Source organism: Podarcis vaucheri, assembly GCF_965113315.1.
Source record: "Podarcis vaucheri genome assembly, chromosome: 4".
NCBI lineage: Eukaryota > Metazoa > Chordata > Lepidosauria > Squamata > Lacertidae > Podarcis > Podarcis vaucheri.
The window spans coordinates 68,631,875-68,658,141 of NC_138762.1; the positions used below are offsets into that span (position 1 = coordinate 68,631,875).

A 26,267-nucleotide genomic window follows, 5' to 3' on the forward strand; every position below is an offset into this window, starting at 1 on the left:
AGGACTCGCTGGAGAGGCGGCCGTGAGAGCAGCTTCGGACTACAACTCCCAGCATGCCCTCTCGCTTTCCCTCCCGCCCGCATTGCTTCGCGGGAGTTGTAGTCCAAGGGGAGCTTCCTTCTCTCGCCGGTAGCGGCCGGGTGCGCACATGTCCGCTGCGGGATGCCTTCCGCTCTTGAGGCGCTTTCTCAGCAAAGCGCCCCACTCCAGGCTGGGGTGAGTCCACTTCATTTTCAGGAGTTGTTTTGTAATCCTGGACAGGCATTCCGACGTTTCCTGAAGCTGCTAAGCGTGGAATGCTGGCGGGTGAAACCCTGGTTATCAAGGGGTGGGGCAATTCAGTGTCAACACAGTACCGCGAAACAGCCTGATTAGCCCTGCTTTATCCAGGAAGAAATGTACTTCGCATTAAAGGAGTAGCATCTGCAAAGAGGAGGCCTGTAGACTTATTTTTAAGATCACGGTTTCACTTCCACACTTTTAGAACAGTATGCAACTAAGTTAGAATAGATCCCGGAAATTAATGGACTCAAGGGAGTCATGTCCTTTATTTTCAGTGGATCTACTCCAGGTAAGAGTAACTTTGGATACAACCCTAGTGCCCATCTAATTTAAGCACAGTGTAGTAAGTGAACACTAACTTCAGTCCAGGATACTGTTTATACATCTAAAATAAACAAGGTTTATTGAAACCAGGCATACAGGGACGTCAAATCCTTGTATGTATTCCTGTGTGTAAATCACACCCCTAGTAGTTGGTAAGGGCGAAGAATAATACAGCCTATAAGACATCCTACAAGACAAGTTAAGACTCAGCTTGGCTATACCTGCTAAAGGAAAAGCCCCCACCCCCATCCCAAGCCTAGTTTTGCAACCAGTGTGCCCTTTAAAGGAAAAACGTAATTAATCCAATCTGGCAGTGTGTAACAAAAAACTCAATCTGCATAGAAACATCTCTTAATAAATATTTTAGGACTTTTAACATTTGTTACATTTTCAAAAAAAATAGGATGTCTATTTTTAAAATTGACAACACCGATTACCACTTCAGATAAATTCTCTTCTAATGCACAGTATCTACTTCATTTTATATAATGTTTCCATTTTGTATTAGCCTTCTAGTATAGTAGTAGTGTATTAAACTATATACATTAGCATAATGATCCTCAGAAGTGCAGACTTCACACAAAGCCAAATAACTTGCTCATGTATTACAGAGAACCAAGCTATTTCCTGTAGGAAAACAACAGCTTATTTATGATTCTGTGAAATCTTTATTTGGGAATTAGTAAGAAAAGATGTCTCGTGAATCCTTTACATCTGGACATCAAGCGAAGTTAACATTATGCTTTAGCAACCATCATTTCAGTTACTAGTAACCAGTTTATTCTCCAGCAGTTTGCTCAAAAAATCAAGTTCCTAGTACTTTACATTTTAAACAAAGGCAATAGAAGTCAATTACTGACCCAAAGTTAGATGTGTAGTCTCCTGCAACACTGCTAAATATAACATATTACCTTCCATTCAGTTCTGACCCCTTTATCCAGCTGTAGTGTTGTCTTGTCGGTCTAGGATGGCAGTCATATTTTGACTTCTGATTATTCACACTACAGTGTTCCTCCCACACCTTAATAAACATTTAACACTTATGAGTATAGCACTACTACTCAACCACACCCACAGGCCAAGCCTGAATTTCTTGCTACACTTTGGTTCTACTTTTTAACCTATGCTTCACTCTAAAGTACATTATACATTTTAGCAATTAAATGAAGAGATACTTTTATCTTAAACAGAAGAACTGAACCGTTTTTCTTCTTAAACGCTCTATTATTCTTGGAGTGAAAAAATCCCAATAAAGTAAGTGAACCCTGAGCAGGTTTATGTGCCATTTATGTATATCTTGAGCGGTCATTGTTTTCTGTCTAGTGACTAAAGTGAGGATAATTGAATCACTGGTTTTTTGATTAGCCACACCATACCATCACTCTAAACCTTCACCGCTTTTGATGTCCAGGTGCCGAGGTTCTGCTAAGATAAAAAAAGCTATAGACAAAGCCTGATAACACTTTCTAAGAGAATGTATGGTATTAAGGGACTAATACCTAGATGTATTATGAACTTATATTTATAAATGAGCCAAAGGGATCAAAATATTAACATGACTTCCTATTACTTGTAGGAATATGGTTAGAAGTTTTCAATTTTTACACCAGTACAGAAAGCAGCTCACAAATTATTTTTAAAATTCACTTCCGATTATCCAGTTAACATTTTCCAGCAACTTTTGTTGTTTCATTAACTTTTAAAACTTGCCTCACATGCCACTGGATGATTAACAGTACTTTCAAAGAACTGTTTTTACACCCGATTACATATCACCTGGAGTCTTTCTTTCTTTCTTTCTTTCTTTCTTTCTTTCTTTCTTTCACAAAGAGCAATTTCATGCCTTAGAAAAGTCTCTGAAGCAAGTATAAAAACGGGTTCACATCAGTTTCCAAAAAACTTCTATGCAAAGTGGTTAATTTTCTCCTTGTAGCATTTCCTCTATTTCTTTGTCCCAGTTATCATCTCGTTTTTCTGACTCTGCAACTACTTCATATTCTTGAAGTTCTTGTTGTAGTTCCTTTTCCCAGTCTGCAGTTTCTTCTAAAAACAAAACATATACAGGTCACAGGGCTGAATAAATGTTGCACTAATTTAGTACTAATTTTGCTAATAATTTTGCTAATAATAAAAATGTTGTGTACCAGTTCAAACTGCAAGTAAGGGGAAATCACAGTTGCTTAAATACTTCTCTACTTTGTTAAATTATCACTCTGTTCTCTTTGGCATTCACATTTCCAAGCTTTCTTAAGCATGTAGAAAACAAACCTGTACATCAATAAATTACTGCTATATTTTTGACTAAAATATCTTCCAAATGCTATGCATTTGGGAATTGCCGGTGTCCAAGATTATCTAATCACATGCAAGGCATGTCAATTGAAAGAATACTCTAGAAGGGCCAGAGCTGAGCAAATACAGAAATAAAACCCTTACTTGGATGTAAGTTGTATGAAAAAGCTGTTCCCAAATTAGTGACATCTAGATTTCCTTTTCAGCACTGTTCTCTTCCTTGGGATATGCACTTCCTATAAACCTAGACATCCAAGTACAGTGGTACCTCAGGTTAAGTACTTAATTCGTTCCAGAGGTCTGTTCTTAACCTGAAGCACCACTTTAGCTAATGGGGCCTCCTGCTGCCACCGCGCTGCTGGTGCACGATTTCTGTTCTCATGCTGAAGAAAAGTTCTTAACCTGAAGCACTATTTCTGGGTTAGCGGAGTCTGTAACCTGAAGCGTATGTAACCTGTAGCGTATGTAACCTGAGGTACCACTGTACTCTAATTCTGCAAAACCAGTTTCCTGCACATTCTGCTTCAGCCACAATCCAGGAAATAAAGGATACTGCTATTAACAATTATGGTAAGATACTTCAAGATTTCAGAATGCAGGGAAGATGAGCAGTGTTAAGAACAGGACACATTTCTCGCTTTGCTTATTATAAACCAACCTGTGAGCTTTGGATAAAGGGTGGTATAGAAACTTACTAAATAAATAAATAAATCAAATAAGCAAATAAAGGCATAAATCTTACTATTTCAGATAGCCTAGCCTCATTGCGTAAGGGGATATTTCTAAAGCTATTTTTGATTCAAATATGGAATATATTTACAAATTTTATATACCCATAATGAGAGGGAGCAGAATTTGCAAAAAGTTTTTTTTTACCTTCTACTATAGTTGTTTCCTTGCTCTTGTCAAGTACAAGTTGTTCAATCTCTTTCCTCAAATCTTCCCGATTCAAGCTGCATGCATCAAAAGCGTCACTCACAAATTCTGATACACCTGGGCTAGTTGAAATTTCTTCTTCCTCCTTAAACTGGAGATGAGAAAGGAAGGAAATCCTTATTTACAGGAGATGGTGAAGGAATTTTAAAGTGTATATATATACTAATATCGTGGGCATTTCTCCTTAATGTTATGCACCGTTTCCCTATAGTGAAAGGGAAAACAATGAGGTCACATGCACAGAATCTCTACACAGAACAAAGGCCTAATAGGAATTTGTAAAACAGCTTATCTTCATGAGAATCACCATGGCAGGTAGAAGGGATAGACAAAGTCATTTTGTCCTCATTTTCCTTCTGTATTACTTTCTTAGGAGATATGCAATGCAGCAGAAAGCGTAAGTCGGATGTGGAGAATCTCTGGCCCTCCACATGTTGCTAAGCTACAACTCCATCAGTCCCAGCAGACATTGTCAGGGATAGTGGGAGCGGTTGTTGGCATCCATCTGTCTCAAGAGACAATGGAGTGTGACTCTGGGGATGAAGTCAAACCGTTAGCAGCACAGAAGTGACCTCCCCAGGGTGCAAGCCTGGGCAGTGTGCTTGAAGGTCCTGCAACATCTGGAGGGTCAAAGGTTCCTCATACCTGGTGCTGGCCAACATTACAAAAACAGCTACCTTTGTTTTCCAGCTGGAAAATTCAGCACTGAGCTATGCCCTTGCACTACTCCTTTCCACTATCCCATCCCACATCTGGCATTAATGGTATAAATAAAATACTTGAATTAACCATAGTAAAGTGCAAAGTTTTCCAAAGAGAGGAAGTGCTGTGATACAGGGTAGGGGAAGGGAAAAATTGCACTTTAGCTGCTCAGCTAGAACTTGCCAATCATAGGCAATCACTTGATTAAAAGGGTGACCTCCTTTGCTCAGGATTCTGAAGGTCCTCAAACAGCCACCATTTTAAACCTTGTTTCAGCCAAATTCTTGATTCCTCCAGTACATTTATTTAAGGGCTTTTTGTGAAGCGGTTTTGGAATTGGCCAAACTAACATGCACCTAAAAAACTTAAAGTATAAAAAATGGTTATGCTGTAAATAGACATATTAATCTTAAATGGAGAATGTTACCTCTTGAGGCTTTAGCTGAGATTTGATCGCTACGGGTGGTGTCTTTGGTCGTACAGTTTCTAGGAAAAAGACAGAAAGGATAGAATTTAGCAGAGCATTTAAAGCTTAAGTTGTGGCTGAGTGAACAGTGACTCAAACATAACAAGCCATGGTTTTATCATTACACACAAAGTACAATACACTCACACCCTTCCTCTCTCTCTTTACACCGAGAATATTTAAAGCTTCTGGTTCTGATTTACAACAAGCTGCAGCTTCCCTTTATGTATAGGTAAAATTGTGGTTTGTACAAGCCATGTTATCAAGTTTGATTTTCTGGTTTGTTAACTATGGTTGAACAAAATGTAGTTTGAAGGTTTTTGGTCATAGTTTGCAATGTCTTTGCTTTCTTTTTTGTGGAAGAAAAAAGAGTGTGTGTGTGTACAAATTCTGTGCTTGCTGCGGCTCATATGCATATGCATGACTTATTCACATGTCTGATTCCACAATTCTTGACTGGCCTTGATAGCTGAAATGGATTTTGTCGTTGCCAGGAGCTACCCATCTCCTTGTCCTTATACTGTGCTATAATGTGAGATTAGAGATAATACTCTGCTTCTACCTCAGACTCCAAATTTGGAGCCTTGGTAGTTTGACCTTGTGCTTTCAAGGCACTCCTTGTGTTTCAGTGCAATGGCCAAACCACTCTATCTTCCCCCTAGCCTTAGAGCTAAGGAAGGAACAATGATAATCTGCACCCCAAAGTTCAGCTCCTGAGGTAAAAGGCTAGGGCTTCATCCCCACCAAAAGGCAGCAGGACAAGCTTTCATGAAGAGCAAAACTCTCTACATGAAACTATTTTTAATTCTTAACGGAGAAAGTAATATAACTGAATATTGTGAAGAAATTGAACTATAATCCTGAACTTGTGCTATATTGTGGAAATATGTATCTTAGATTTCTCTTCCTCAATAAGAATATCTGTGGAACTATAATGGAACTATTTTGCTTGTTCTCAAATGGTTGAAGGCTAATAATTTATGAAACTTCCGCCATAAGAAATGTTTAAAAAGTGACGGAGGGAGAAAGTCTGGAATGTGCATTTGTCAGCCAGGTGAGAAAGGAGTCGCCACCCAACATAGTGAAACAAATCTCTACCTGCTAGCTGTCTGTCCTCTTGGCTGCCATTCTGCTCTTTCCTCACGGCTTGCTGTTGTGCAGCCAGTGCTGTGAGCTGTGCAGACTGCTTAATCAGGGAGACACGGTAAAAGTAATTCCTCCAAAACACATCTTCTTTTACACTGGAGACAACAAAATATATGGTTTTGATAACTACACTATATAAATATAGCATGAAACATGCATGCAAGGTGGGAGTTTACTGTATGCATAGTGGAGGGATGAGTGGAGCAGGAGATCTGCTTCGGTTTCTTCCCCGCAAAGCAGCTCAGAAGAGCTGTAGGACCTTCCAGAACAGTATGAGAGATGGCATGGAAAAAGGGGGAAATGACAAAAATCACTCTTCCTACTTTCCCACTGGAAGCCTCTGCTGGATTGGAGTTTGCAGGTGGGCATATCTGGATCCAACCTGATGGCTACAAACCTACATATATTTGGCCAGGAATAATTCCCATTGGACTAAATGGAACTTGCTTTTGAGTACTTATGCATAAGGTTGTGCTATGAGCTTACACTAAACAATTACAAGCTCTGACAAAGATAAAATAAAATTCCTCAGAGGTAGACATAACAGTATTTGGCAAGTTAGGTTTCCCAAAAAACCAACAAACAAAAACCCCACTGAGAAATAATTGAATGTTCAGGTTTAGACTGTGACTTAAATTTCAGAATAGAATACCATGAACTATTTATTGTCACATTTTAATGTACAAATGGAAACACAATATTAATAAATATTGCAAGTTACACAAAGCTATTATTTTTACTCAGACTTAAAAAATTGTTCAACAGCTTATGAAAATATAGGCAGATCACTCACTGCTTTGGAACAAGATCAAATCTCATTCTGTTCAGAAGTTCATCTTCTTGGAGCATTACCAATGCCACTGGATACATCTGATCAAAGTCAAAATTAAATTGAACCCCAGCCGGTGGGTCACGCAGGAAGTTTCTTCGGTCCTTTGCAAAAAAATAAATAAATCCATCTGTCAATGGTGAAAAGGTTACGCTTCTGTTTCCAAAGAGCACTTGTCCATCAATTACTTTGAAAAGTAACTGATAGCACAAGCAGCTCTGCTAGATACATGGGGAAACACCTTTCAATAAAAGAAGTCTTGATATCATCAATTAGCATGATCTCACTAAATCCCATAAGCAGTTTTATTATTTAACACATTGATGCTTCAAAATGTAAAGTCCTGTTTTAGGTAGGCAAAGAGGAGGAGGAAGGACCTTAAACAGAAACAACATAATACTACTTACTGCTGATAATGCCAGTATTTGTTGCTGAATTGTTTCTTCTTCATTGCTGTCTACCCAAGGAGGCACAGCTGCTTCTGTAAGGAAAAGGGGAGCACATGTATATTGCATTCAGTATTAGAAGACATGTGAACTACAGGCATTTTTGATTGAAAAAGGCCGCTTGCCAAGATCTGTGTGACAAGTGTTCCCAACTAAATTTCATTTTAGCTGAGGGAATTAGGATGCTCCAGGTGTCCCCTGGCAGTGTGTGTACATGTGTCTGCTGCCACAGAGATCTCTGCTGTGCTATCTGAAAGCATAGGGGAATGCATGCTACTACTGCCAGTGTTCCCACTGGCAGAAAGAAATCATTGTTAAGGCTCCAAAACAGGAAGCTGCAGTGGTAGGACAGGACCTGTGATGGACCCACTAGATCCAAAGCTGGTTCATTTCCAAAAGAGGGACCCAATCTAAATACCTGTGCTGTGCCGGCCTGCAACAAAACCCAAAACTTTTACACCCTGGCTAACAGGGCTGCAGATGCAGCAGGGATTCCATTGCCCTGTGTCTTCCCAGCCCTGGTTAAGATTACGCTGTTATGCATTACCTGATTTCTTTGTTTGCTGCTGTTGAACAAATTTTTTCTGCTCCTTCTGAAAATCTCCTATAATTGTCTATAAGAAAAAACAAAGTTATATATAGAACAGCAATAAATTTGCCAGACTACTTGGGTTCTCACTGTTACCAGCAACTTATTTACATGTAAAACTGGAATCTATTTGTATTGCCCAAAGTCAACCAAATTCCTATCTGTAACGTGTATATATCAGATTTCAATAGTACATCCAAATACTTGCACATTGTATAGTGTCTTGAATGTAACAGCCTTCAATACAAAGGTTTAGATCCAGACTATGCACAGATGCAACTCCATCCATGCAGCCCTCTTCTGGAGGAAGGTTGGGGAGGCTATTTTCATATATTTGCCCTGCTGTCTCCTGAAAATCTTTTCCAAAGGACTGGAGTATGTCCTGGTACAGCATGGGAGATGGCACAGAGGGCTTTAGGGGGAATTGGCAAAAGAGTCTCTACCCATCTTTCTTCAGCAGGCACCTCCACTGGATCTTGATCTCTTGCTTTCATGAAAGGAGCTCTTCCATTCATGAAAGGTGGGTCTGGAGCCAACCTAAAGAACTTCAGGCCGAGTGCTGGGATACCTCCACATGCCTTCCTCTCTTAACCTGTCAGACTCTGCCCCCTTTCTTCTACCAGCATAATTATTTGTTATGATATAGGAATGAGAGGAGAGGAATAACCAATAGTATCCCACAAACATATATTTTTAAAAAAACCTTTAAAAAATGTGCAGTGTGTGTGTGCAAGCTGTGATTGAACCAACTGGGAATTTTCTATTGTATTCGACAAAAACTGCTAGAAGACCCAATGCAGTTCTTCTTCCAATCTTCTGAGCTAGCATAGGGACACCTTGAGGGACGCGGGTGGCGCTGTGGGCTAAAGCCTCAGCGCCTAGGGCTTGCCGATCGAAAGGTCGGCGGTTCGAATCCCCGCGGCGGGGTGCGCTCCCGCTGCTCGGTCCCAGCGCCTGCCAACCTAGCAGTTCGAAAGCACCCCCGGGGGCAAGTAGATAAATAGGTACCGCTTACCAGCGGGAAGGTAAACGGCGTTCCGTGTGCGGCTCTGGCTCGCCAGAGCAGCGTTGTCACGCTGGCCACGTGACCCGGAAGTGTCTCCGGACAGCGCTGGCCCCCGGCCAATAGATGTGAGATGGGCGCACAAACCCCAGAGTCTGGCAAGACTGGCCCGTTCGGGCAGGGGTACCTTTACCTTTACCTTTAGGGACACCTACAGCAGTCAGTATGCAGGCTCATGTGTAACAGGTTTCAGAAACAAACAAATAATAGTCTGAGGGCAGGTTTAACTGACTGCACAGAAGAGAAACATTATCAGATATCTTTTGTTAATCTTTATATCTCTTAAAACTGTTTACACAAAGAAATTTGCATATTGTTGACAATAGCTTTCAAATATAACACAACTTGCAACACAAATTGATATATTTTTTTGTAAACTGCTTACAATTGTTCCAGGATATTTCCTGTGTGTGCTTGGTTTGCCTGAATTATATTACTGCATTATTAAGTATAAAATTTTAAACGAGTGGTACTGATTAATTCATGTTTTTAAAACATTCCTAAATTAGCTCAATGAAGTTTTTATTAGTTGCTGATCTGGCTTACATTTCAGTACAGCGCTTGATCAAAACACTTTATTGCCACTAAACCCATAATGTCAGTAGCCTTAAATATAAGCAGAACATGCAAGAGCAGATACCAAATTTATTAACAAATTATTTACAGCATAAACGTTACCTTGTCAATTATATTTTCTATTTTCCCTTCTTCTACAGACTTCTTTATAGTTTGTGCCGTTTCAGCAACTGACTCAGATATCTTTTTTGTGGCAGTAGTGGCAAAACTGAAGAGATAACCTTTTGGAAATAAGACAATTAAATTTTTATTTATTACAAAGTCTTTAAGATATGCTGCACGATAACCTACTAGGACCTTACAGAGTCAAGTCATTCAGTTCTTCCAATTCCTAGAACAGTGTGGTCTAATGTGCAGGCCTTGAGGCATTTTTGGTAGCCCTCAGCAACAATTCACACCCCCACACCCGCTTTGCCTTGTGCTGCATAAGGAAAGCCAGGTGAGGGATGGGCTTTGGTAAGGTAGTGTGAGGGCTCTGACAGGGTCCTAGAGCCCTCCACTCTCCTTCCCAAAGCCTGGTACCTTGCCAGGGGCGGACTTTGGTCTTTCAGATTTCAGCAGTGCCCTATGCGAGGCCAAAATTTGGCACTCCCAGTCTTCTTGATTTTAATTTTGCTCAGTTCACTACATCATAGTTGCAATACCCCGCAGTTCTCCCTCGGCTCAGTGCCAATGGCGGCTGAACTGGCCATGCTGCCCTAAATCCACCTCTGGCCTCACCCAGCTTTGGGAATGCAGCACGAGGACTTGGGGGTGTCAAATTTTTGCCTCTCCCCCCACATGATAAGGCAGTGTGTGGCCTGTGGGTTCTGTGCCAAAGCACTCTTGCAGCCCACTTGATATGAAAAGTTGTACCACCCTGTCCTAGAAAAACACATGATATTGATGCACAGGCCACATTAATTTCCATCTACCTATTTGTGTGTGTGGCAGATGTGAGGAATTCTGGACTGCACATCTTCTACAGTGGGAAAGAGCAATGTGTATTATGTAAAAATTTAAGGTAACAGTACCTTTTCCAAGATGCTGCATTTGAAGCTGTTCTAAAGTACACAGCAATAGAAAAGGAATCCATTATGAAGACAATCTGTTTTGCAGACATAAAAAGCTAACATTTATTTGTATCACTGATAACCTAATGCCTTATTTTAGCTGGATTTGTTGTTACATTAAGAAAAATCTAACTACTCCGGAATTAGTGCTTTACTGTTTATTATCCATTCCTCAGTTGTAATTTAAAGTCAATTGTGGTAGTTTTTATTAAATTCAAAGCAAATAATGACAATTTAGTAAGGCTCAAAATGTTGATAGAGAAATCTAGTTATGTTCAGAGAAGTCACATACTTTTAATAACTCAAGCGGTATCATTATTGCAAATTGGAAACGACCAACAGGGCTTGCATAAAGATACAGTACTGTTATTTCCCTTTAATAACACATCCAGAGACCATAATTTTGAAGTGTTCCTATTTTTAAAAAGAGTCATACCCCACCTAACCACAGAAAACACTAGGCACAAAGCTGACATCCCACTGTTTTTGTTAATGTCACTTATGTTTTAAGATGTATGGAACTGTAACAGAACATATCTTGAACCTTTTCTAGTGTCCCTGAAAGAGGTGAGTGATTTGCGTTTTTCTCGTCCTTAAAAGATGCAACTCTTTAAGAGATGTTGGGGTGCTCACTGAAGGAGAAGCAATAATTTCAAAAGGAAGTTAGCTCAGAAATAAGGCTCCCAGAAGTGGGTGAAGCTTACTCCCCGAGTACTCGCACATTGGACTACTTAGCTGCAACCCACAATCCATACTAGCGGAAGCAACTTCCATGGAGTAAAACAGGCTACAGGCTGCTGCTTTGAAAGCCGCACTTAGGTTGGCAGTAATCCCTAATGAGCACACTCCTGCGAAGCTCCACGCTGCGGAAGTGCACGTCCAGGGGGGCTGAACTCCAAGCAACTGCGAAGAGGGTACCTGAGCAGGTGGCTTGCTACATTAATAGGGCGGCTGTGGGGGTTAGTTATATGAGCTTGAAGGGATGCTTTGGGAGTCTGGACGCGAGAAAGGAAGGCCTTTGGGGAAAGGGCGTTAAAGGGGAGCAAGGGAGACACTCACTGCCCAGCCCCTTCGCCTGGTTCAGAAGCGGGTCCGAGTCCCTCTGCAGCTCCACCTGCTCCGGGCTCCGCACTGCCGCGTCCCCTCCAGTCCCCTCTTCTCCCTCCTCGGCAGCAGCAGCAGCTCCGGCTTCCCCTTCGAGGAGAGGCGGCTTCTCTTCCTCGCCTTCCCGGCTCATGCCGAACCAGCCGCTCAGGCCGCGCAGCATCCTTACTAAGTGGCGAAACGCCGCCCCCTTCGAGCAGGTCGCCTACTAATGCAGCGCCAAAGCCCCGCACCCCCAACCCCTTCAACCGTTTCCAACGACTTCACGGGAACGGCGCCCCTTCCTGAGAGCAAGGCAACGTTGTTTGTTTCCGGAAAAGGGTGCTGGGCTACTTCCGAGTTACGTCACCCCGACGCGTCACCGCGGGCACCGACGCTCTAGGCTTCCTCTCCACGCCTCCAAATGGCTTTGGCTGAATATACGTAGTTATATTGTCCATCCTGCCCGTGTGCGTTTGTTCGAAAGAGCTCCTTCCTTCGACAATGTTAAGATTGTTTCTTCGAAAAGAAATTTTTGAGACACGTAGCGTGATATTTTTATACCTTGTATTTAGTAATGTTGTAGTGGAAGTCTCTCTCTCTCCCCCCCCCCCAGCCTTAAATGCAATATCTTTAGGCGAGCCTACGAAGAACCAGGCTGCAGCACCTGAAAGAATGAGACTAGCCCGCGCTTAACGTGGGCACAGCACAGGGGAATTTACTTTCAAACAAACATGCAGAGGATTGCGCTGTAACATTATGATGGCATAAGCTTTCATGAAGGGAACTGAAGCCCACAAAAGTGTGTGCATCATAAATACGTAGTGGTGCAACGCTACGCTTGTCTGCTCAGGATGCCCCACTTAGTTCAATGGGACTTGTTTACAGGTGTGCATTGGTCTGCTGCCTTATTAGACTTTCAGCTATTACAACTCTTGCTTTTTTTTTACTGTAGCAGATTCCCTTCTGAAGGTTTTCAGCAGTGATTACTAGTTATCCTACATTAATCGTGGTTTAATAAATACAGCTAATTGAACTTCAGTTTCCATCCTGAACACTGTTAAGGAGTACTAATGCTAAAGGGACTAATCAAGGCTGTCACACTAGAGTTTTGTGCCAAAAAAGGAGTATGTAATTATAATAGAGCAAATAATGAAAAGCACAAATGAATAATTAGGTCCCAGAGCTTGTCCAAAGAGATTTCAGGATAAACTAGCACATGATACAGCCATCTCTTCAGACGCGTAGATTTAAAAGAATCAAATGCATGCTAGTAAAGCTGAAATCTCGTATGTGCATTTTCTAGAGAGTAGCTCTAGTAAACTTGTTCTTGGCCATATAAAACATTCAGGATTGTGTTGCGACCCTATAGCTTGGTACTAAGTATATTAACAGTGCCCCCAGGGCTATTGGATGGGTGGCTGAGGGGAACTTTAGCTGTCCTGGTTGCTGGACTCCAACTCTCATATTTCCCATTGGCCAATGCCCACTGATGCTGATGGAGTCCAACAGTATCTGAATGGCCACAGGTTCCCACATCTGTTTCAAGGTAATAACTGAGTGGCTGAATATTCAAAAATCAAATATTTGCCTTTAGTGTAGGCCAAGGGACAATATTATAAAGCAGACATTGCTATGGACTCCTAGGTCTTTGCAAATCATTCAGCCTCTTTTGTAAAAATGGGCCTTAATACACTTCTATTCCACGCCTGCTTCTTCCCTGGCGAGGAGGGGGCACCATTTTGTCATTCGCCAAAATGTATTGAGCTGGCCCTACATATTGATTTTGTGGGCCAAAAAGCTCCGACACAGATGGCAGGCAGCCTGTGGCACTGGTACTCCATAAGTTGCAGGAGCAGCTGAAGAAGGTCTTGGGGACCTGGTTATGGTGCGAAGCCAGCCCTCCTCCTTCCTTGCTGCCTACCTGTCGCCTCAGTCACCCACAGAAGTGATTCTTTCATCACTGTGCATGCAAACGGTGCACAAATCTGCCCTGTGGGCAAATCTGGTGGCTCGCATGCATGATAGAAAGCGAGTGTCATTATTAGCAGGTTACAGGTAGGTAGCCGTGCTAGTCTGCCATAGTCGAAACAAAATAAAAAAATCCTTCCAGCAGCACCTTAGAGACCAACTAAGGTAGTTATTGGTATGCGCTTCCGTGTGCATGCACACTTCTTCAGATACACTGAAACAGAAGTCACCAGACCCTCATATAGAGTGAGAGGGTGGGAAGGGGTATTACTCAGAAGGGTGGTGGGAATGGGTGGAGGCAAACGGCGCTGCCTCTGTGCGCGTGCAGAGCGCATTCCGCCTCATTCCTTCTGGAGTTAAGAAGGCAGGACTTCTGCGCCTCAGGGACCCGTTTTCCTGAAGGAAAAAAACCACAGCGGCTGGGCTTGAGAGTTTTGAGCCCCCCCCCTCTAGCGGCCGCTTGGGATAGGGCTCCTGCGAAAGCGGCCGTCTCCTTGCAACCAGCCGGCGGGGAGGGGGCGGCGGCGGCCGGGGAACTTGGCTGCGACGGTGACGCCGCTTCTAGGACTGCGCCGGGCGCAGGTAAGCGGCCTCTCGGGCCTCCTCACCAGGGCGAGCGCGCTGGCTCTCCTGAGCGACCACGGGAGGCCCCCGCGGCGGCGGCGGCAGGAGGAGGAGCGCTGACCAAGTCCCTCTCCCGCCCTCTGGCCATGGCGGCAGCATGAAGGCTGGCTCCTAAGGGGTTGGTTCCTAGAGCAGGCAAAGCAAAGCTTCGGGCCTCCTCCTTGCTTGGATCCCTCCTCTCCGCGACGGCGATAACAGGTGCAGGATTCGGGTTTCCGTTCCTCATCTTACCTACCGCCCGCACTCAATTCCCGGGAAGGGGGATCTTTTAATACGCCACACTTTATAGAGTTCCTTCCAGAGCGAGTTTATTTATTGCGCTTATTGCTCCGCGGTTCGTCCTCCAAACAACCCTGCGAGGTAAGTTGACCTGGGAGATTGTGACTGGGCCAGTCGTTGCTGTGTCCCAACAGTACAACCGCTGCACTATTATACATGGTGGTTTAGCTTTGGCGCTCTTAAAAAAAGTGCAGTGCTGTGCCACAAAACAAGTATTTATTTGTTAATAAATAATTCGTTGCAAGGGTGGATAATTAAAACACTGGAAGGACGCATCTGGAAGGCCTCATCCCTGGCATTGGCAGCTGTTTCCTCGGATGCCAGATAAGTGTTTTTCCCAGAGATGCCAGGGATTAGACTGAGACCTTCTGCAAGCAAAGCATATGCTCCACCGCTGTCCATTTAGCTCAGTATTTTGCCTTCCGCAATGCATCATGTACAAGAACAAGAGTACTGTGCGTGGACCCTTTGGAGTTCCCTTGTTCAGGGTTTTAGGGATCCAGCCATACCTTCTTTCAGAATTCTCCATTCTGTTGCTCCCAATCAAGTTTAGCAATCTGTGGCCCCTCACCATACCCAGTCCTCATTGAACTGTGCTGTTTTCCCCCACCACTTTAACATTTATTGTTAAAAAGATTTTTTTTCTGCTATTGTAAGCTTTGAGGCACCCTCTCTCTTGTTTCTCATTAGCCCAGTTTTGGCTACATAGCTGTCATTAACTTAGCCCCTAAATTTGTTGATTGTCGATATGATTCCTGTCATTAGGAATACTCTGAACATCATAGTGCCTTCTTGGATACTCTGCCTTGTTGCTGGTGATGTTGAAGATCCTGTCTTTAGGCATTTCTCTGTCCTTCCTTGAACCTATTTATATTGCTGTCTTCTGGTGTCAGTGAAGAATTTTAGAACAACATAAATTTCACAGGGAATTCCATGAAAAGCGTGAAAAATACTTTTCTATATTGAAAATAGCTCCAGCTTTTCTTCTTTTTATGGGGAATTACATAGTATTTCATAAGTTCACTTTTAACTCTTCATTTTTAGATTTCAAGCTCAAGTACAGTGTATCCATAATTATCCCATGAAGTACATCCTGGTAACTGGTGGTGTCATCTCAGGCATTGGTAAAGGAATTATTGCAAGCAGCATAGGCACCATCTTGAAATCATGCGGTCTACGAGTTACTGCAATCAAAATAGATCCTTACATTAACATAGATGCTGGAACCTTCTCACCATATGAACATGGTACGAGTGACACAAACGTCTTTTCCCTGCAAATTTGGTTGCATTCCTTTTTATTGAGAAATTGATCTCTCTTTTTTGGAATATGAAGCTGTGAAATGTCCGATATAGTAGAGACTTAAGTATTGTATTTATGCATGACTGTAGAAACGGAAGTCATGCTGAGTTCAATGAGGTGCCTAAAACTGCAATCCAATGCACATTTAACTAGGAGTAAGTCTCATTGAACTCAGTAGGACTTATGTCTCAGTAAACACACTTATCTTGCATTTCTCTCAGTTAACTGCCCAGTGTGATATCTAACATGTGTTTATCTTGCATAGGATTGGTTCACATTTGTTAGGATCTAGTTCTCTGCTCCTGCCAGTCCTCCTACATCATTACCCATCTTGTGTCCTCCTGCACTGGGTTTTTTCTGAGACATCTGAACTGTCTATAGAGATTTCTGAATTGGATTTGGTCTCTGCAGAGTTTCTGGATTCATGACATATGAGAATTAGGGGAAGTGGGAGGCATTGCTCTTCCTTTGATTATCACTAGTAACCTCTGATCCAGCCTAAGCCTGCATAATGTTTGATGTTGATGTAGACCACTTATATATTGTCATAAATTTGGGGGGAGAGGAGAGACCCCCCCTAAGCCCAGGAAATTAATGAATGTCAGAATCTAGTTAATATTTGTACTACTGAATGGAAGATTTCAGGCCAGTGGAAAAATACAGGCTAAGCTTCCTTTCCAAGCAAGGGCCTTGCCTGGGCTAGAGAGGTTAACATGACAAAAGGTGTTGATGACCCATATCCAAGAGGAATCTTTGGGCCTGGGCAGACAGGAGTTGCTTAGATGACAGGGAGGGGGCAGGTTGTACTCACAGGAAAAATGTTCCTGTAAAAAACTAGGTTTGGAATAGCAGATGGATGAGGAGGAGTTATTTGGGCAAGAGGTGTGCTGGGAAGGAGAGCAAAGGCAGATCCATCTTGGTAGACTGGCTGAACGCAGGCTGGGAGAGATGCCTTGGAGTCCAGTGTTGCAGTGCTGTGGGGAACAAACCCCTCTTGATATGACCATTCTGTAAGATCTGAACTCCCTCCATCCAAATTCAGGTATAAATATGCCACATCTTGATTCTCAGCAGAAACACAAACCCGTGGTGAGCACCTGGAACCCCCTGTAATCTTGCTACCACTCAGCAGAGTTTGGGGGTTGGCGTGCCACCTATGTAACAATATAAACAGGAGTTAGATTTAAAGCACCAGAAAGGTATGTGGTTGGGTGATTCTGAACCTTGGCCTCACTCGCTCCCTATGACTTTTTATTTCAGCCAGGATCACTTTTACTATTTGAGCCTGTTTGGAGGAAAGGTCTCACAGGGTTTGATGAACTTTGGGAGTAGCTGATGGGGAAAGTTCAATATCCCCCACCCATGTGTTCCTTTTGCATTATAAATCAAGTGTTTTCCGCTATTGAGGCCAGTCCATATTTGAAGACAGATCGATCACAATCATGTCTAATTTGGGCCTCTGTTTTCTATGTGGTTCTAACCAGGTTTACTAGAATAACTGGGACTTGTGAACTAATATAATCTTGCTGATATAAGAAAAGGAAATAACTTGCAGACAGAGGTTACAAGGACATAGCTACTAAGACGGAATGACTGATTTGTAGGATTTTTATTCTGATACATTACAGGGTAATTAAGTTGAGATTTATTGTTAAGAATCTCAACAGCATAGAATCACTCAAAAGAGCTGGCTGTAAAATGTGATGCATTTTATATTAGACCTAATGTAGTAGGTGAATTTTTAACAGTAGCCTTTGGCACTGACATCTGTGACATATGATTTCTGGTAGAGGTAGCTGACCATGGTAATGCAGATCATGGAATATATTTTATGACTTAACTTATTATTTTTATTTTGTAAGAGATGATGCAAGGTGGCCTTTCTGCCGAGCTAATCATTCTTTTTGTGTTAGTTAATTTCTCCTTGACCCAAGCATACAAGAAGAAAATGTGTCAGGGCATTAAGGATATATGGTAGGCCCAGAGCAGAAAAACAGTGTGGGAAAATGGAAATCCCTTTTCAGCCTCATTCTAAAATATAATGAATGTTCATGTAATTTCATGGATTTGGATATTTTTACCAAATGATTCCCCCCCCCCATGATTTTACCACCCCGAAATGGTATTAAGATTTCTCTAAGTTGTTTACATTGCATTTGCTAGTGGAAATTAGTTTTGTTTTTAGCTTATTTTTAACCATTATACATTGCCTTTCTGCTACTAAGAAATTACCTCCGTTCAACATCAGTACTTTTGAAATATGCACTGTGTCTCTTAAAAGTAACTTGTCCTTCTGTCTTATTTTATGTTTTTGTGCTTCTTGTTACTTTTGTATTGACTTTGTTGTTCTTTAAATTTTTTAACGTACTTAGAGCAGACCTTTACTTCTCTGTGTACTGAAACTAGTAAAAGCTCCTGGTTCACAGTCAAATATAAAAGGCATATTCTTTAATTTGGACACATAGAACGGATGTACTTGAAATATATGTTTGTGCCTAACATTGTGAGATTGAAAAATAAATATGTATGTTTCACCAAAATATGTAAAAGCATGATTTGTTTCTTTAGGTGAAGTTTTTGTGCTAAACGATGGTGGAGAAGTTGACCTCGACTTGGGAAACTATGAACGATTCTTGGATATTAACCTTTACAAGGATAACAACATCACCACTGGAAAGATCTATCAGCATGTCATCAATAAAGAAAGGCATGGAGATTACATGGGAAAAACAGTTCAAGGTGCTTTATCATATTTATATTCTGCCCTCCCTTCCTCCCTCTGTCATCATCCCAAGTTATCTTGTTGACAACAACCCCTGGGTGTTAGATTAGACTGAGAGATTGTGATTTGGCCAAGGCCACCCAGTGATCTTTGAGCAGAGGCTTGATCAGAGGACTTCCAAATCCAAAGTCTTCAGTCATCTTCATATGGATTAGTTTAGTGTCTCATAACCAAAGTGTGGTATAATTGCCTTTTTTTAAAAAAAAATAAAAATATTTATTTATTAGCTTAGTGTTCAAAACACACACCTAATGTATTTGACTGATGAAATAATCTTTGCAGGGCTGGCATCCCACTTGCCATATTTGTCTCTGTGATACTTTTTTCTTATTTAAATGCATAACCTTGCCTGGATGCCAAGTAGGAATAAAACTGTTCAAAATGTTGAAAGCAAATGACGACGACGTATGTACAGTATTTACAGAGGCATATTTTAAAAATCTTATGCAGAAGTGTTCAAACCACTTTATCAGTGTTTATAATAGTATAAAACCAGCCCAAATTGGGTGAGTTCCAACATTTCACTAGCTGATACTGTGGGACTTCTCATTCGTTTTCTCCCTCCTGAATCACCCTGTTACCTTTCCCCCAGGTTGCGTCAGACAGTCCCCCAACCCTCTAAGCATATTGTTTCCTCCCTCCTAAAGAGGAAATCATGTTTGTTCAAGAAGTAGTCTGTCGCACAAGTGGAATGCTACTCCTAGATATCATCCGTTGCATTTGTACTTTATTTTCACTTCATTTATTCTTTTTTACTTTGGAGTTATTGAGGGACCTTTTCAGATTCATATATGAAAGGAATTTGCTATAGCTTTAAATGCTATCTTTTTATTCTAATTTCATTGGATTGCATCAGATTTTTACTTTGAATAGAGTTGCATCTTGTCATGCATTTTCACCTTTTCTAGCATTACCATGTGGTTTGCCTTGCAGTTGTCCCACATATTACTGATGCTGTTCAAGAATGGGTAATGAATCAGGCAAAGGTTCCTGTGGATGCTGATAAGAAAGAACCACAGATATGTGTAATTGAGGTAAGTAAGAAATTGTGTGAAATAGTGGATAAAGACAGGGTTTGTTTTATAATGTGAATTGCAGAGTATTTTTCCTCATTGGTTTTATTCTGTCATTCTAAAGCTACTTTTAATAACTGCAAGGAAATAATTATTAAACAATCATTATTTATTGCTATTACGTATGTGGGTTGCATTACAGAAGCAGTTGTCATTATCTGTCAATAGCTACTTCTCATTGACCTATGTTATTTTTGGCACTCTGCATAAGATGGTAGTTCTTTCCTTTTTTTAAAAAAAGCAACACTAAACTAAAATTGAAGCATATAGAGGTGATATAAGTCAATTTCCTTTCGTGTTGCTCCAACTAGTTGACTATAGATATTCCTTTTCAGCTGGGTGGAACTATTGGAGATATTGAAGGAATGCCTTTTGTAGAAGCTTTCCGACAATTTCAATTTAAGGCCAAAAGAGAGAACTTCTGCAATATCCATGTCAGCCTTGTACCACAAGTAAGTCATTTTCATACTCTATTGTGCTTTATTGTTTTACACATCTAATTTTTTTGGGGAAATATTCATATAGGGTATTTTTAAGGACCGTGAATAATGAGCAAATTACATTAACTTGGTGATAGATGCGCTGATACCTGTTCATCCTATTCTCACCCTAGGTTTGGTTGCGAAAAATATAGTATCTTTGGGGGAAGGTTTGAGAAGCTAAACATTTATTACAGCTGGTGAAATAGAAAAAACCTAAACATTTTAGATGGGTGGCACTGAGCCTTATAACAGATTTTAAGCAATCATTTAATATAAAATAATCCATTAGCTATAGACACGTTACTCTGTTTGAAGATATGCTTTAGGAAATCTGGGAGACTGTATGACTTCTTTTTAGAGAAGTCCAACATGGGTCTGTGGCTTCATACTAATGAGACAAAGTAGTGTACAACTCTTACTGTGGATGTTTGTGCTCAGGCAACCATAGAACAAGTCATTAAAGCAGAGAAATAGCTACTTTAGTGGCTTCCGGGCATATTAATATAGTTGCCTATCAGATTTTAATTTTGCAACGGCAGTCAATGGCACAAAACATTTATTTTTCAGCCTAATGCTACTGGAGAACAGAAAACAAAGCCTACTCAGAATAGTGTCCGGGCTTTAAGAGGGCTTGGCCTTTCTCCTGACTTGGTGAGTTTGATAAAATTTTACAATATCATGTTAGAAAGGAAGGCCAGTATAAAGGTAGCAATATAACTCAGGCAGCAGGAGTGACTGGTTGGGGGGGGGGCGGGCATTACAACATACCTAGTCTCTCTTCAGCATCGTCACTGCACTTATCAAGAGGTTGTTTGTGAGAGATGGCAGGGAAGTTGGCACAGTGGTGGATCCAATCCACCAGCTGCTCCTGTCAGGTTTGAGTAGAAATGTGTTCAATAAAATCATGAAAATGTGTTCAGAATCCAAATACTTTGTTAAATACAGCAATGTATTCTTTGATGGAACAGGTAATATGCTAATGGAATGTTAAGCTAGGTGTCCAGCTGATCACACAACTTTATGTTTCTAGCTGTGCCTGTTTGGTTTTCCACCTATTATACTTCACACTTAATTCTGGGGAAGTTAAGTACCTTAAACAGACATGCATATAAGTTTTCTACTTGAAGGGCTTGCCTTAAATCTTTGGCTGTGCATATTGGTTCGGATCTGGACTTCACTCCCTCAGGCGTGTTTTGTGAGTAGAGTTCCACTAGGGGGTAAATCTTGTCCTGGAATGGTGAGGTGTGAGCAGGCAACATTTGCCGATTTACTCATCGCTCTGCAGCCCCAGCAACACCTCACAGCACGTCTCCATCCACAAAATATTTTCTTCGGATAGATAGAGCTTTTCCACTTGTGGAAGGCAAATTCTGGATCCAATCTGCTTTGCTTATTTATTAGTCAGTGAACCCCCTCCCCTCCAAAAAAAGGGAACACATATTATTGAATGTTCTCTGGCAAAAGTACAAGACATGCAAGCGAGGCCCCAGTACATAAATGTTTAACATGTCCATTTGTTTCAATCAGATAAGCTCTTAACAAGGAGGCAATTTGTGTATCCCCTGCTCATGCAGAGCAGCTCATTGTAGGGCAGAAAAAGAAACTTAAAATCGTTTAGATGATAAGATGCTGTTGTTTGACTGTAAGTTGTTCAATAGGAGTGTGTTTTTTCTTCCATAGAAAACAGGACATTTAAACATTATGTTAATTATTTAAACAAATAAAAAGGAGGAAGATGTTGGTCTTTTCACAATTTGTGCTGCTTATCTGTAGATTTGTATTCTTGACAGATAGTCTGCAGAAGCACTAAACCTATAGAAATGGCTGTGAAAGAAAAGATTTCCATGTTTTGCCATGTGGAACCTGAACAGGTTGGTAAGGTCTTTAACAGTCACAGTTGTTCTAATGCCTGCAATCATTTTCTAGGTGTTTTATTTTTAGTTCATGTGACCGAGTATGTGGGACATTGGAGGCAGGTTGCGGGGGACAAACAGCAGCTCATTGAGATAATCAAAAAGTAAATAGTTATTTTCAGGATTCCTTTATTCTGTAATTTATAATAGTTATATATACATGCAGTAATATAGGCTACAAACCTAGCTCTGTTTGTCTGGGAGTAATCCTCCTTGAATTCAGCGTGATTTACAGAAGCTGTACGCCGGCTTCCTCGGCCAATAAAGCGAGATGAGCGCTGCAACCCCAGAGTCGGTCACGACTGGACCTAATGGTCAGGGGTCCCTTTACCTTTACCTTTTTAATCAGGTGAATGTGCTGTTCATCACTAGGACAATCAACTTATTCAGAAATCAGACTCCCGTTACATCCCAGCAGAGGTCAGTGTTGCATTCTTAGACAAGCCTGCAGATTTAAAATTTACTATTCAAAGTTGTCTAACCATGAAATGAAAACAGATTCATGAGCTCCCCCCCCCCGCCCCACCAGTGCAATTGTTTGTTTAGAGGCTGATAACTCAAAGGAAGAGGTGACATAATAGAAGTTTATAAAATTATGCATAGCATGGAGAAAGTGGAAAGAGAAAAGTTTCCCCCCCTCTCTTTTAACACCAGCACTCACTCTCCTAAGAGGCAAAGATGGCTGTAAAAGAGGATTAGACAAATCCATAGAGGAGAGGAGGGTTATCAGTGGCTACTAGCCGTCATGACCATTTTCTACCTCCTTAGATGGAGGCAGCAATGTGTCTCAGTACCACTTGCTGGAAATTGCAGGAGGGGAGAGTGCTCTTGTGGTCATGCTCTGCTTCCTGGTTTGCCACAGGCATCTGGTTGGCCACTGTGGAAATAGGATGCTGGATTAGACAGGCCATTGGCCTGATCCAGCAGGCCCTTTATATGTTTGATGGAAAATTATGCCTTCTCAATGCAAATTAGAATACTGGACCCATCAGATTTTTTTTTCCAATTTTGGTTTGCAGGAAGTGCAATTTAAAAAAAATAATAATGCATATTGGACGGCCAGTATATTACAAGCTTATTTGCGGTGCAGTGTTATACATGAGTACTCAGAAACCTGGGGTCCAGAACAATCACAAGTTTTAACAAAGAACAGATATTAGTTCCAGCTTGCATTAGTTCAATGCAACGTGCAGCACCTTTGAGTTCGTCTCCTCGCATTGGCTTTGCTTGGAGTGATGTGTGAATCAGGCCTTTGTGTTTAGATTATCTGTGCGTATGTTGCACTAGGCACCATAGCAGAAGAGCCGTGTATCAGATTCATTTGGGGCACTTTTTAATGAATTAATTGAACTGATTAATTAATTAAAATGATTACCAACTAGCTTTAAAGTATTTTCTTCCTTTTTAGCAAGTTTTAAAAATAGCTATATGATTGTATATGATTTGTATGGATGTACTGTATCTTTCAATTTTAAGTTTCACATATCAGTAATTTAAATTTTATGTTTCATAGGTAATATTCATCCATGATGTTTCTTCCACTTACCGAGTGCCTCTTCTGCTGGAAGAGCAAGGGATAATTAAATATTTTAAAGAGAGGCTGAATTTGCCAATTGATGACCAGCCAAGTGATCTTCTATTCAAATGGAAGAAAATGGCAGATAGGTACTGTTCTTCTGTGTCTTCTTCTTCTTCTTTTTACTTTGCACCTGCAAATCTATTTGCCGAACTGTAGTGAATAACTCAACATGCAAGCATAATTTTTAGGGTCTGTTAGTTTTGTGATGACTGTAGCAAGACAGTAGTTATAGTGTGCTCCCAGGGCTAATATATAATCCTGGGAAATGGCTTAGTAAGACTTGTTCATAGGTTAATATGATTTCTTAAACCTGAAATGTGTCATTTTGGACAATGAACACTGAAACAAAGGTTTTATATGACTTAGCAAGGTAAATTGTATCCAACTTGTCCTCTCTGATTTCTGTGCCCAATTTCGCATCCCCGTCACTGTAAATACTGATTGGGAAAGTATGAGGGAAAGATCTTTGCTGATTTCTACTTCTTGGAACGTTAGATTCCTGCTGGATCAGGTCAAAGGCCCATTAGTTAAGCATCCTGTCCTCACAGGGGCCAACCAGATGCCTGGATGAAGCCCATGAGCAGAACCAGAGAGCAACAGCACCCTCTCCACTTGTGATACCCAGTAACTATTGAATCAGTCAAGCTCCACATGAGAGTTATTTCCATACCATCATCAATAATCACATGTTGGATCTCTTTGCTCTGTCTTTCTTTCCTTTCCCCCGAATTCATAGGAATCGGTTTTAAAGATAGTCCAAAATCTGCCATTTGAGACAGAGCCTTTTGCCCTGCTTATTGGCTGGAGCCTAGTTGTAATAGAAGCCTTAGCAATCTGAATTTACAGCACTTCAGATTATGTTTTTCCATGGTTTTTTTTTTTAATCATATGTAAGAAATAGCTGTTTAGACCAAAAGTAATTCAAGTTTATAAGTGGTTTGGTGACTTACTAAATATAAGAAAAAATGTTTCCTCCCCTCTTCCTTGTGGAAATTTGCACATTGATTGATCTTTTATATTGTCAGGTATGAAAGGATGTTGAAGACATGTTCTGTAGCTCTGGTTGGCAAGTATACAAAGCTGAGTGATTGCTATACCTCTGTTTTCAAGGCCCTAGAACATTCAGCCCTAGCAATTAACCACAGACTCAATTTAATGGTGAGGACTTACCATATTTTTCCATGTATAAGACGAGCCCCCTTTTTTAAAACCCAAGATTTAAGAAGTCTTAAGTCTCCGTAGGCAGCTGTGCACACTTGCTATGTTTCTCCAATGCTGCCTGCCAAGCAAATGGGTGGAGCAGGCCCAGGATTCACTTTCCTTGCAGTGCTCCAGTTGCTGCCCTTAACCATGCACAGTTCATCGCATTGTGCTACCCGGCACCCATGTGTGCGCGAGAGAGAGAGGCACGTGCATCTGGGGAGGGGGGAAGGAGAAGGAGGAGGCAACACTTGCAGGGAGCTGCCTCCCATGTGGAAACATGTCTTTGGTGGCGGAAGCTTTCAATGCAGCTGGGAAGATCAAGGAAATCTTGGTCTCTGTGTTGCTGAAAGAGAGAGACTGTATTTTTCTGTGTATAAGTCAATCTAACATAATTTAGCAAAAAAAATCATCTTATACATGGAAAAATATGTTACCTTGCTTCCGTTCTTTGCATTCTCCTTCCTTACTTAAAAGCTAGGCTTTCACTTCATGAATATTGCTTAGAAATAAAGGATAAGTTGATTATAACTTAATGGGCGTAGAACTATGGAGTGACTTGAACACTTTATTTTGAAAAACGATACAGTAATTCCCTTAACTGGATTTGTGCATTATGAAGGGAATTGCATACATTTAACAAATACTAACATGGACATTTGTTGACTTTATTAATCCTATTTGCAGCATTAAGTACTAAGGCATTGATTTAACATATGACTAGGAATATCCATTTACACTTACAATTTATCAACTGGCTAATCTACTTTAGGTGTAAGTGTTCTGTGGACTGTGGTTTTAACTCTGCACTCCTGTGTTCCCCAGGAGAGCATTTCAGTATTTATAGGAAACATCAGATCTCACTTTCCAAAGCAGTAAAGAGAGTTCAGAGGGAATATTCAGTATTGGATTACTCCTCCCCATAGAAACACCCGTGGCCTATAGCTGCAGTGTCAGTAGTGTCAATGGGATGTATGCCATGCAAGGACCAGAGGAAGATTTGGATCCAAAAGATCCAGCGACTTCTCAATCCCCCACCGCAGCCCCAAACAAGGAGATCAAACTATGCCAGCCTTGGAGCATTTATGTGAAGTACTGATAGCAGCAAGCTTCTGCATTTTACAGGCTTTCTTTGGCTGCATGTGCCTGGCACATAACCTAAGCAGGATCTCACCCCCACTCATCAGCTAATTGCTATTGGGAACAGGCACCTGCAGCCAATGCAAAATTGAACCCTGCCCTCCCTTCCCCAGCTGATGTCATGGGTGATATCAGC

At 41.2% G+C, this 26,267-nt stretch overlaps 2 protein-coding genes across 7 annotated transcripts in view; one reads left to right on the forward strand and one right to left on the reverse strand.

Annotated features, from left to right (window-relative positions):
- The first annotated feature begins 101 nt into the window (after positions 1-101).
- CTPS2 (CTP synthase 2) overlaps positions 102-26,267 on the forward strand; it is a 65,165-nt gene continuing 38,999 nt past the window's right edge. Inside the window, exons 1-9 of one of the 5 annotated variants that reach the window (XM_082220882.1) lie at positions 102-216; positions 15,705-15,907; positions 18,531-18,701; positions 19,678-19,778; positions 20,153-20,269; positions 20,867-20,950; positions 22,090-22,170; positions 23,726-23,877; positions 24,817-24,949. In XM_082220882.1, the coding sequence (XP_082077008.1) occupies positions 149-216; positions 15,705-15,907; positions 18,531-18,701; positions 19,678-19,778; positions 20,153-20,269; positions 20,867-20,950; positions 22,090-22,170; positions 23,726-23,877; positions 24,817-24,949 (1,110 nt within the window). In that variant the 5' untranslated portion in view covers positions 102-148. The other 4 variants (XM_082220883.1, XM_082220884.1, XM_082220885.1 and 1 more) reach the window with 4 other exon arrangements.
- On the reverse strand, positions 1,252-12,131 carry SYAP1 (synapse associated protein 1). 2 transcript variants are annotated; one of them, XM_082220899.1, is made up of 9 exons: positions 11,763-12,131; positions 9,754-9,872; positions 7,971-8,037; positions 7,385-7,458; positions 6,942-7,081; positions 6,101-6,243; positions 4,964-5,022; positions 3,775-3,919; positions 1,252-2,649 (listed from the first exon to the last, which is right to left on the reverse strand). In XM_082220899.1, exons 1-9 carry the CDS (start codon positions 11,968-11,970, stop codon positions 2,522-2,524), a joined length of 1,083 nt encoding a protein of 360 aa, XP_082077025.1. In that variant the 5' UTR covers positions 11,971-12,131; the 3' UTR covers positions 1,252-2,521. The 2 variants fall into 2 exon arrangements, with proteins under 2 accessions (XP_082077025.1, XP_082077026.1); XM_082220900.1 differs by lacking the exon at positions 11,763-12,131 and adding an exon at positions 10,665-10,698.